Raw genomic sequence first — 13217 nt, 5'->3', positions numbered from 1 at the left:
GCCCCGCCGGGCAGCGCGCCTGCGCGCCCAGACACTCTGGCTCGCCGGCACCACAGAGTTCCGCTCCGCCTGGTGACGCTCTGGCCCCGCAAACCATAGAGCGGCGCGCCGGCGGCGGCTACCGCGGCCCGGCCGCCCGCTGGGCGCCTGCCCCCGGCCCGACGGCGGGCCTCGTCCCGCCGCGGCGGCGGGAGGTTCCGCTGGACGGGGCGGCGGCGAAGCCTCGGAGCGAGAGCGGGGCGAAGGCGGGGGCCCCCAGCAGGGACGCCCGAGGCGGCACCGCCTGCCCGCGCTTTTCCGCCCCGCTGAGAATGGCGGAGGCCGGGGCAGCGCCGCTGCCGGCCCCCGGCTGCGGTGCGGGGCCGGGAGGCCCGGGGCCGGGAACCCCCGCACAGGCAGGTGCGCGAAGGAGCACAGTGAGGCTGCGGTTTTATGTGTAGCTTTACTGGGGTCCGCTTCTACGCGTACGTCATGGAAGTCTTTCGTGTTAAACAGCTTGAGTCTCCTACGCTTCTGCCCTGCACTTTCAGTACTTTCCTCTCTCCCTGCTGCCCTTGAGCCTGTTCGCTAGCCCAGAGTCAGGTCCTGCTTTAAAAAAAAAAAAAAAAAAAACCAACCGAAAACACCCTCCTTGCCCCCCCCCCCCAAACCAACCCAAAAACCAAAGCAGCTTAACAAATCGCATTAAGCAGCTTCGAATAAAGACACTACTTTTACAGCTCTACTAAATCACTTGACTTCCCTGAGTACAGCCAGACCAAAGAAAGAATGCTGAAGGATTAAAGTTACCAGGAAGATGAAAGAACTGCTTTCTGCAAGGCTTAAAAGAGCCAGTTCTGATACAAGTAAGCATGCTCATTTAAATAAATAAAAAAACAAAACAAACAACAAACCATTCAAGCTCTTGGAGGGTGAACAACTAAAAAGTCCCTTTCCAGTTTAATCATTTCTCCTCCTACTGGCTTTTTGGAACCTGTCTGTATGTATAAAATTAGGAAATACAAAAACAGCATTTGCTTTGCTTATAAAGTGTTACAATCCCTAAGCCAGTAATTCCCTCTCAGATATATAAATACAGAGGCCAGAACCGTCTCCTGGCTTTCAGGGACCACCGTGAACAGGTAGTGCACCAGTGCGGTATGACAGAGAATACAGCGCCTGAAAAAGGGCGAGAAAGAAAACCGTCTTTTCAAATCTAAGCCTGAATTAGAAATACAAACCTACCAGCCCAATTTTAGCTGTTTAAACTTAAGAATAATAAAAACCGACGTTCACTTAAGAGCTATTATACCGGTATTTATTCCTATACTGGAGGTTATGCTCCACAGAACATTGATCATAAGCAGCTGCTGAACAATGCATTCAGTTTATGGGTAATATAAAAATACCAGTTGACTTACTCTCTTTTAACAAAGTTGCCCCTAACAGGTAAGATACACAAAGCTACCTCAAAGTTTCATCACTAAACACAACTGTGTTCATATTTTAGAAACCAACTTAAAGAATTCAGATAAACACGTATCTTTAATTTACAAAATTCTACAGTATCTCATTAAGGACTACGCTCTAAAAGAAATTTCCTGGGGCAAGAATAATATAAACTAGGTTATTTTTGGACTTCATCTAGAAGTTTTAAGGAAAAAAAAAGTATTTCTCTATACTGAGATCACATTCTAGACACCAAAACAATGTGATGGTAAACACACCTTTTGGCACATCACATCAGCGACGCTGTTGAAGTGGTTCACACTGACCACGGGCAGGCAGCCTGTGGGACTCCCTTCTCCATTGCTTCCCTTCCATTTGTACAAGCAGTTCTGGCATTAATGACTGTGATGATGCAGCTGCACTAATTTCTTTTTTTTTTTTCCCCCAAAAAAACCCCTTCCATATGCTACTACCAGTCCAATCTGCTGGAAAACTAATTCACAAACTTGCTATTTCAGTTAAAATGAGCTGGGTTAGGATACATCAATCTACTATTCTAATATATCTCCTATTGAACAACGAGATCAGGAATCACTAAGCCTTACTAAGCGTGAGAAAGGGAACCAGTAGAGCAGAGGAAGGAAACCAATCGTGGAGAGTGGGGAAGGAGCGGAGGTCACCAAGGGCCTGGCATGGGACTGAAGGCAGCGACGGTGGGGCTCCCGCCAGCCCAGCTCCAGGGAAAAGCAAGGGAAGAGCCAAGCGGTGCTATGCATTCTCGGAGTTGATATGTGGCCGACCATGAATTTGAACGCTTTTCCTGGAGAAATTTTCTCCTTTCCTCTACACAAGAATTACTTCTTGTCAACAACAGCCACCTCAAACATTTCAAAAATAGAAGATGTACTGCAATAATCGGAAACTGATAAGGTTTAATCAATGAGAAGTCTAACATTAAAGCACTTAAGTTTAAATATGGAAGAACAACAGAAATGTAGCAAAAAGGTCTGGAATGTAAGAATCCTGCACCTCAAGCTTTTCACGCATAAAGAAAACAGAACAAGTGTTTTGTTTGTTTTTCTATTTTATAAAGAAAACACACAAAAACCCTTAGGCCCAAGAGTTCACCTGCATTTCATATTCTTAAGTTTACAGTATAGAAGTCACATTAATGATAGTACTACCTGTCAGCATAAACCCTCTCTTCACCAGCACCAATACGCCTGTTTAATTGGCAAATACGCTTTTTCACTGGTAACTGGTTCTAGTTGCATGTTATCAATAATGGAAGTACAGAACATTTAACATCTGTACTAATACAAGTTGTGAAGTTATTAGCCTAGTGACCGTTCATTATTTTTTTGATGCAATGCTAGCATCTGCCAGATTTTTATAGTGTACAGTATTATTTATAAGCCTGTTACTATTGTATATGATTTCATACAGCATTAGAGATGTTTGAAATCTGTTCTTGAATGTTGTATGACCTAGGTAGTATTCCATTGCAGCACCCATAACAATAATACTCAACATACTGCTATTAACCTGTTGCGCAGTGTTTTAACATTTTTTTAACTCATTATATGTAATAAAATACCAGTAAAGACAAAAAATTGCCCCTATAATGAGGCACATTTTGGCATCTGTGCTAAATGCTGCTACATGGGCAGGCAAGTGCAAGTCAAAATATGAAAAGGAGAAAGTCATCATCTAATCACATTCATAACTTTTTCATAGAAAAATATAAATATATTCCCTGAAATGTAGGACAAAGAAGAGCCAGCATCCATCATCAGTTCTAGTGCTATTACCATAAAAAAAAAAAAAAAACAGTGGGCTGGCTTTTCCTTTTAAGGTTACGTTTCGCAATCTACATCATCTAAACCTCTGTCATCGTCGTCGTCATCACAATCGTCGTATCTCACAGTCCGTCTACCGCCGTTCCGAGTTCTTATCTTAGAACGCCGATTAGCTCTTCTGTATTTGGTGTAATCCAAATCTTCAGAGTCATTTTCTTGGTTAGGTTTCCAACGTTTCCTTCGCTGGGGTCTTCTGGAAGGCTTAGGTGAGTTGGAATTGCTAATTTCTTTTCTAACGATTTCTGATTTCCTTTTCCTCTTTCTTGTTTCTGTGGCATCACTACAGATACTGTTATCAGTTCCAGAGTCTGAATCAGAAGAACAATTGAAACTGGCTTTTGAACTTCTTGCAGTCCCAGGTGCTTCCACATCCTCTGATACTGAGCTTTTTTCATCTTTCTTCCCCGCTGTTTCAGATTCTGCTGTTTCTTTGAAGTCATCCAATAATTTTGATCTTTTGAAAGAAGCTCTAGATTTTTGATTTGATACTTCTCTGACATTTTTAGTTTCGTGTTTAGCTAAGTCAGAATCTACCTCCTCTTCAGAGTTGCTCGTACGATGGTTGTGGGCTGAAGTCGACTGACTCGAACTTCCCCAGTTTCTCCCATTTTCCATCTTGTGGTTTGCGGAATTCTCCTCTGAAGAGTCGTATTCGAAATTTTTAAGAGCTGCAGCACAGACTGTTTTGTGTGCCTGCTTGTGGTTATCATCACTCTGCTTTTGAGTCACTTTTATCTCTGCCTCAGATTCTGTTTTTTCGTTCTCAGACTCACTAATGTATTTTCTTTTAGGAGCAGATGATTCGGGGCAGGAAAGTTTTTTTCTGCCAGAAATCTGTTCTTTCTCATTTTCAGACTTTAAACAAGCATCTACCTCCGAGTTGCCGATCAGTTTCTTCCTGGATGCTGCAGAAACATTGCCATGAAGCTGCCTTCTGTTCTTTTTTACTGTGTAAACACTTTCTGAGCTTGATAATTCTTCCTTTGTATCGCTCATTATCTTAATCTTATTAGCTGCCAAAGTGGCACATCTGCGTGGATTTTTCTTCTCAGTCACATTAGACAGCTTTATGTGTTTCTTGTAGTTAATGATACACGTCCTGCTCCTGAGCACTTTTGCGCTTTGTCCAGTCTCCTCAGATGTTGATTCTACAAAATAAAGATTTAAAAGTTCTTTTTAATAACTTACATTCCTGAAATAATTAGTTTATTAAGCACAAACACTACCACCTTTAATAAAATACACAAAAGCATTTTTTTTCTTTTAAATTTCAACCGTTATGTGGAATTTACCTTAAGCCTTTACTAAAAATACACTCAGCCAGTCCCAGGCATACTTTTAACTCTCAGTATTATTCTTTTGCTTTGAGATAACGAAAGGGTTCAGAAGTAACATTCTTTAGCATCACTCTAGTAATTATCTTAGAAATTACAAATTACTTAACTTAGAAAACAAATGCTTTCATATTACTAATACTTCTATCCTTAGAAGCTGTCATTTTCTTACTAGAATGAACTTTAAAAATGAATTATTACACATTTTAGACCTTTTTATTCTAAAAAAGAGATTGTAATATTTTATGTAGACACAAGCCCTGGATGGATTTCACAATTTTAGAATTGTTTCATATACATAGAAAACATTTAAACCGTTCAGTTCCTTAGTGACTTAAACAGTAAGATTGCTTCTAACAGTGAATCTTCCATTCAGTATTTTCATTTTTAATGTAACACTTGTTTCTTATGTTGGGTTTTAAAACAAATATTCAATCTGTAAATAATGTGAATGATGCTACGGAGATCAATGGTTTAAACTTTTACTTTCTAAATAAAACAGAATTCCTCATAGGTATCAATAAAAATTAAAAGCAGAAGTTCTTGAAGTAAATGTATTTTCAAAGACTTCATTAAAAAAACCCAAAATTTTGCTATTTTAGTAGAAATGTGTTTTGCAAAGTTAGTTTTCCCAAGATTGCTGTCCATCTCATATTTCTTTGTAGCTGTTACTGATTTTATGAGCAAAATGGATAATCATGTGCTCCATTAAAGCCCCTACATTATATTAGCCTACTATCTCCTGATAACAGTCAATTTTGTTCTAGCTTAAACTCATTACTTTTGATGATTCTCTACCTGTACTCAGCAAACAGAGGGAAAAAGCATGGCAGCTGCTGTATATTTGCAGAATGCTAGGCAACTAAATATATTTTCAAGTAGAAGTTTAGGGAAACAAGGAGTTTATAGAAGGCATGCTCGCTCATCTTCCTTTACAGAGGGATGAAACAAGCTTGTCTTGCTAACTTTGTTTCAACTGTCTGAACTGTTAATGGCCAAATGCCTTCTGAGAATGACAGCCACCCAGACATGGGAACACTAGCCTGAGACTTAAAATGGAGAAAGGTTCAGCTCCTTGCTCCTTCTGGCCAGCTTAACCAGAAGTGTTAACACTGCAAGTCATTTGCACTCTCTTGTTCCCCGATTCCTCACCTGTGGGGTAAGGACAAGTCAACATTTTCCCTAAATTCTAATAAGAATAAATGCAGTGAAGATGTATTATAGAAAGTAAAAAAAAAAAAAAGTTATGGGACACAACTACAAATGTCCAGCTTGAGTACCAATATTAAAAATCTCATCAGATACCAAATCTGGTCATTATTTCAATGTAAATCCTTTTATGTACTACTCAAGTATATTCCTATTTTGACATTTCCAAAGGATAATTAATTTACTGTCTTTTCTAACAGTTTCCAGAAATTACACATGAACACTACTACTGTTAATATTTGTACTGTGTGATTTCATGGCCAAAACATAACACATTTCTGCTGAATACCGCATAATGCTGTATAAAAGGTGAACTAATTCACAGATTAAGAAAATGAAGAGCTAAAGCTTAAATTCTACACTGTCCTCCAATATTATCAACTAGACACGTACACAACATACGGCTGCTGCTCATGGCTGTTATGAGGTAAGCCTGACCAGGCAGGAAGAAAGAGCTTTAACATGGTAAATTACACTTGAAACAGGAAAATACTGTAGGTAAATGTAACGATACATCATAACATAGTAGTGGTGGCAAACAACAGCACACAAGCTACTGATACAAAGAGACATTTTGACCAGTTAGTAAGTGTGGAAATGTATAACCCAGCCCTAGGATTAAGATTCCCCTTCATCTGCTTTCAGCTACACTCACATTCTAGAAGGGCAGTTTGGAAAGCTGGAAAGTGTCAAAGGCTTTACTAAAGTCCTGTCTCCCACAGCATTCTCCTGGAGAAACTGACTGCTCATGGCTTGGATAAGTGAACTCTTTGCTGGGTAAAAAACTGGCTGGATGGCCGAGCCCAGAGAGTGGTGGTGAATGGAGTCAAATCCAGTTGGCGACCAGTCATGAGTAGTGTTCCCCAGGGCTCGGTACTGAGGCCGGTTCTGTTCAGTATCTTTATTAATGATATTGCTGAGGAGATCGAGTGCACCCTCAGTAAGTTTGCCGATGACACCAAGTTGGGTGGAAGTGTCGATCTGCTGGAGGGTAGGAAGGCCCTACAGAGGGACCTGGACAAGCTGGATTGATGGGCCGGGGCCAACTGTATGAGGTTCAACAAGGCCAAGTGCCGGGTCCTGGCCTTGGGTCACAACCACCCCATGCAACGCTACAGGCTTGGGGAGGAGTGGCTGGAGAGCTGCCTGGCAGAAAAGGATCTGGGGGTGCTGGCTGACAGCCAGCTGAACATGAGCCAGCAGTGTGCCCAGGTGGCCAAGAGGGCCAATGGCATCCTGACTTGTATCAGAAATAGCGTGGCCAGCAGGACCAGGGAGGTGATAGTGCCCCTGTACTCGGCACTGGTGAGGCCGCACCTCGAGTACTGCCTTCAGTTTTGGGCCCCTCACTACAAGAAGGACATCGAGGTGCTGGAGCGTGTCCAAAGAAGGGCAACGAAGCTGGTGAAGGGCCTAGAGCACAAGGCTTATGGGGAGCGGCTGAGGGAGCTGGGGTTGTTTAGTTTGGAGAAGAGGAGGCTGAGGGGAGACCTTACTGCTCTCTACAAACTACCTCAAAGGAGGCTGTAGTGAGGGGGGAGTCGGTCTCTTCCCCCAAGCAACAAGGGATAGGACGAGAGGAAACATCCTCAAGCTGTGCCAGGGGAAGTTTAGGTTGGATATTAAGAAAAATTTCTTCACGGAGAGAGTGGTTAGGCATTGGAACAGACTGCCCAGGGAAGTGGGGCAATCACAGTCCCTGGAAGTGTTCAAAAAAAGTGTGGATGTGGTGCTTAGGGACACGGTTTAGAGGTGGACCTGGCAGTTAGGTTAACAGTTGGACTCAATGATCTCAGAGGTCTTTTCCAACCTTAATGATTCTATGATTCTATGAAAAGACTGCCCAGCCTTAATGCTGAGTGCTAACTTAAACCCCTTTGGCCATCTGAAAAAATAAATGTTTAAAAACCTTAAAGACATCACCTGCAGCTATTCCAAGAGAGGCAGCTAAAAAAAAAAAAAAGAAAAAAGAATGCACACAATGATTTTTAGCCCGTTTTTCAGAGGTAGGTGCTTAGGTGTTCATAGATGCATGTTTTGGGGAAAAAAAAGTGCCTTTATCATAATAAACAGATTATGTGTATTTTCAAAGTTTCAGCAGCTAATTCCTAAGATGGAATGCAAAACTAGGTAAAGGAGTCCAGCCTTTCTGCAACACACTACCAGAATATTAAATCTATACTTTGCATACAAAATCTTAAATTGGGAGCAAATTTGTATAAAGCTCATCTTATTTTTTAATTAAAGCTTTAATTAATGCTTAACGAAACTACAGAACAAACATCCTGAATTAAATGCTGGAAAAGTACAAACAGATTGCACAGGCAAGAAGAGGGGGGATTAACCAAACTCTGCTACCCACAAAAACTGGGCGAGCATTTAAAAGAAAAGCACCAAGATATGAAGGCCTTGTCCATCAAGTGTACCATTGTGACAAGCTGTCCTGGAGTTCATGCCATCAAACTCTAGACCTGGAAGTCCAGGCTGCAATACTGGGTAGAAATATCCAGCCATACCTCCAGCCAGCTAATCTGCAGGGTGTACTACAGTCCATCAAGTATTTCCCAACCCCTGTTGACCAGCTACACAATTTATGTGAAAACTTTGCTTTGGCTTTTTTTTTTTTTAAATATATACAAAACCATGCTATATCCCATATATCTATAATATATAAAATATAATATACATTACAGTACTATCTATACTATGTTTTATATATTAAAATATACTATATATTTAGTGTATAAATATTTTATATATATATAAAAAAATAACCAATGTTTCCACATAAATTGCTTAGCTGGTTAACTGCATAGTATATATATAGTTATATATATATATAAAATATCTATTTTTAAGTAAATATATATTCTATAAATACATATGTGCCTATACATATGTATTTAAATAAAAGCATGCACATACTCCATCAGTACCTAACAATAACTTTTAGAAGTACAAACAAGTTTAGCTTCCTATTTACAGTTAACTATCAGCCTCTTTAGAAAAGAGCAATACATGCATCAGTTTGGCAAACCACGGTAAACTAGGCTGTGCTAATAGGACATCTGTTGTTGCATCATTGACTGTTGAGGAGAAAAATGAGCTAGAAAGGGCAGCTGCTAATTTAAAAATACTTATGTGACTACCTGAGGTAATATCCCAAATTAGATTAAAGATTAGGTAAACTGAAATGGAAAATAAATATTGTGTTTTACAGTAAACATTGTCTAAAGCTAGCTATCAGTTCATGTACAGGACAACTAATGTTTCAACAAAACAGCAGGGGGAATAACTCACAACGTAAAGAAAACTAAATGACCCAAAGTTACTTGCCTGTAAGGAACACTGTATAGGACAATGATATGTTCCCCTTTCACATGAAAGAAGTCTCAACCTTGGCCCTATGTCTTTAACCATCCTGGTTCTGTACATACTTTGAAATATAACGTTAATTTTTTTACTAAGTTAACAGTATACTGAGCCCTCTTGGCAGATGACTGTGCAATGAGACCCAAATGATGCAAGTATTCCTTACTGTATTTTATCCTGACTTATAAAGAGCATATGTCATGGTATTATAGAAAATTAGTGATACTTGCTCTTGCCCCATACTTACCTTAAGGATTTCCTTTAGATGAGGTGTCTTCACTTGATTTAAGAGTTTTAAAAGGGCATCAGCTTAAAAATTTTGGTAAAACAACAAACTGACATTCTGCTGTGCATGCACCTCAATGTTTGGGTAGTTATACAGGGCAGGGGATGTTAAGCATTTTGTATAAAGCGAGACTGTTCCGTAACAAATGAGCCCCCCTTAAAGCAAAAAGAAGCTGCAGTTTAACCAGAGCGTTAAAGAATTGGCAAGAAGAGAAACCAGATTTTCATCAAGCTTTAAAACACTACAATATAAACAGTTAAAACATCCACATTACATTCAAAGGACAAGCTAAAAAGACCAAAAGCTCAGTGTCAGCTACCCAGTGTGACAGCTTCTAGGTATTTCACAGGAAATGTTTACACAAAAAGTGTAAGGAAAGTTTTTAAAATTAACCAGTCTTGTTTTCCCCTTAAAAATGAGGTGTTAAGACAAGCTTGATAAGGGAAATGTTACCAGTTGCCTCCTCCAAAAGCTACAGATTCCCACTGGGTGAAGAATTTGTAGAAATACCTTCCCTTTTTGCCATATTAAGTCTCTAAATGTTCTCAAAGTAATGGTACAAGTCTCCAAAAAAAACCTCAAAAGTTTTACATTTGACTCAGGTGTTTTGACACATGAAGCACATTCAAGTAAGATTTTTCAGTTCTATAAAGCTATTAAAAGATTTCCCCCCTTCCCCCAATTTTCTTAAGTTTTAGAATGTGACTATGGCAACATAGTTCTGACAAGTCTAGAGTTCAATAGCCAATTCCAGAACTCAGCGGCAATTTATTGCTGCTCCTCAGGTCCATCTGGCATCCTTTCACATTACTAATGTTAAAATATTAAGAAACGTTTTCAGTATGTTTAGCAGCTATAAATAGTAAGATGTTTTTAGTACAAAAGAAATAAGTACTCCTTGTGGAAAACTGTCAAGACAGATTCATCTTAAGAGACAATAATGTTCTTCCCAAGAGCCTTAAACCGCTCCATTACAAGTGTGTATCAAAGCCACTACCTGAGAGGGCACAAAAATGTGAAACAATCCAACTTACAAGGATGTTAAAAATTTACTCAGTCTGGAAGAAAAAAAAAATTATATGCTGTCAAAAATAATCCTTTCCCCCGCCTCATTTTTTGGCAAGGCAGCATTCAGTTGTCACTGAACACTGGAAAGGAAGCAGCTTGAACACAGAAAGATTTTACTCTTTTATAATGCAGTACTGAAGATAGCTCTTTCCTTTCTCAATTGCCAAATTAAGTAACTGTAATTAAGTAAGGAAGTAACTGAAAACACTGGTAGGAATTTTTGCTCCAAAACATGACAGTCTTCAACTCTGATCAAATATTATGTGAATCAGAAAAGTTCAATTCTGTTTTGTATGCTTGGTATGGAAAACAACCAACCAACCCCCTTGAGCTTGAGTACCTTTTTTTCTTTAATTCCCTTAAAGCCTTTTGATAACTATTTGTGGGGCACTAAATTCCTGTAAACCCACGTGTTAAGACTAAACAATGCAGACTGCTTTGTTTGAGGGACGTGGGTGAGGAAGTGTGATGGATGCGCTCAACCCCGTAACCAAACTAGCAGTACTTCGGTACAGGCTCCAAAGGAGGTAAAGGCCTCAGCTGTAGATGGGCCAAGAACAACTCTAGTTTCAACCTGTTCTCCGAAAACCCACAAAGGAACAGAGTGATGCAGTAAACTTCAATACCTAAGAGTTTGGAACACTGATCATGTGATGAACACACAAATAACAGGTGTCTTTTCCAAAACTCATTTATCAAAAAACAAAGTTGTGGGTACAAGGAGTCTCATGCCTACCTTTCCATCACATGTGATTTGACTATGAGCCAACCACCTTATCCCATAAATATGACCGCCTAAATAAGCCTTCTTTGAGCTCTCCCTGCTAGGCAGTGTGGCTGCATGGCAGTGATCTCTCCTTGGGCTGGGACGCCTCTCAAGGTTGCTCTTCGAGGCAGAGACACCTTTTACCAACAGCAGATTGTTGGACGAGCCTGATTTGAGCTCCTCCTGAGCTGAAGCTAGACTGCCACTAGGTGACTCTCCCCTTGGAGCAGGGACGCCTCTCAAGGTTTGAGATTCCTCACCTGAGGTTCAGAGATCCTTCCTTGCCTGAGGCGGAGAGATCCCTTACTCCTCAACACTGAGAGATTCCTTGCTGCAACAGATCTTCAGTAAGTGACCAATAGCTTGTTAAACTTTGTAAGTTTCACTGACTCAATTTTCCTTTGTATGTTTCTTCCACACAGTAATTAGTAAGGTGAACCTTACTATCAAACTTAGTAAACTACTGTCAAACTTTGTTAAATTCCATTGAATTTACTGAACTCTGTCGAATTATTATTTTACCTCAATAAAACATATCGCCTCTTCCCTCTTTTGAGTGAGGTGCATTCCACTCATCTGTGACAAATTGGTGTAGTCGACAGGATTCTAAATCAGGATCCGCAACAGGAAGACCACTGGGAAAGACTAGTCTTTGCACCATAATAATAGAACAAAAGCTGTATAATGAAGTGTTGTGGTTTAGCCCCAGTCAGCACCAAGCATGCTACGTAAAAGCATGTGCAACAGTTCACACAATACAGTTCTGTACATTGAACATATTCATTTTCCTTTTGAGGATAACTACAAGTCATGAGAGCTCACAAAGCATGAAAAATTTGCTTTACTCCCTGTAAAGCATTCTGACAACTTGCACTTGAAGAAATATATAGAAAAAGCTAATGATCCAATTATGTCTATGGCCACTAATGGGTATTCTCTCAAGTCAAGTCTTTTAAGAGCACTTAAGATCTTCCATAAATTCTTTTGGGAAAACAAAACAAAACAAGCAAAACACCAAAACCAAAACAAAAAAACCCAAAACAAAAAAACCCACCCACAGTTAAAATTCCTAAGGAGTTTTTAGAGGTTCATAATCTGGTCTCTGTGATTCAGTGACAGGTTTGGAAGGATTAAACCAAACACCAACCTCTGAACAGTCTTTCAAATTCTAAGTCAGGACCAATCAACTAACAATATGAAGACACATAATACGCAGAACTTGTTTCAGTGCATCTTAGCATCATTCTGATAAGCTTAAAAAAACCCCAAAAAACGAGTCTCCAAATCATAACATGTCAGCCAGAACACACAAGCATTTGAGTGACAGACAAAATTATAGAAAAAAACCAAAAAGCAAAGAACTAAACTTTCGGAAACAAGTGAAATGGTAAATCTTGCTACTGCAACTATCTGGAATTTCTGCCGTTCAGTCAGCTGTTGTTAACTGCTTTACAGCGATCTCCTCATGTAATATCTTATCAGTATGATAATGTAGTCAGAGCAGTGACATGATGCCTCAACTAGATACAACATTGCTTAGACACCCATGAACCTACAAAAACTAAAGCAAGCAAGGAGTAGGAGGATCACCACTGTATTGGTAACAGCACCCCCCCACACACAGCCTCCCCCCCAAAACCACCCAAACCCTCATATATTAATCTGGGAGAAGCCAAGCACGCATCAGAAAACTACCAATGCAGCCTCAAAGAGCCTCTCTGTCTTAAGGACACTACACATCACTGACAGAATAAAACCCAAAAGTCAAATCAAGTTACAGGTTCCAGTGTACGCCATGGAAGTAAGAATAATTAAAACACCTTTCAATCAAATTCATTTTGAAAGACTATAAAGTTACTTCAACTGAAAATTATGGTTGTAAGTCTGCTTTAGCA

The 13217-nt window shown here is 39.9% G+C and overlaps 1 protein-coding gene across 6 annotated transcripts in view; it reads right to left on the bottom strand.

Annotated features, from left to right (window-relative positions):
* Window positions 1-3213: 3213 nt before the first annotated feature.
* Window positions 3214-13217, bottom strand: part of BRWD1 (bromodomain and WD repeat domain containing 1) — a 63148-nt gene continuing 53144 nt past the window's right edge. For all 6 annotated transcript variants that reach the window (XM_082338014.1, XM_082338015.1, XM_082338016.1 and 3 more), the window contains one exon: window positions 3214-4435. In XM_082338014.1, the coding sequence (XP_082194140.1) occupies window positions 3285-4435 (1151 nt within the window). In that variant the 3' untranslated portion in view covers window positions 3214-3284. The remainder of the gene's footprint in view (window positions 4436-13217) is intronic.

This window comes from Platalea leucorodia, assembly GCF_965183815.1.
Source record: "Platalea leucorodia genome assembly, chromosome: 2".
Classification (NCBI taxonomy): Eukaryota; Metazoa; Chordata; class Aves; order Pelecaniformes; family Threskiornithidae; genus Platalea; species Platalea leucorodia.
This window is presented reverse-complemented; position numbering and strand designations above follow the sequence as displayed.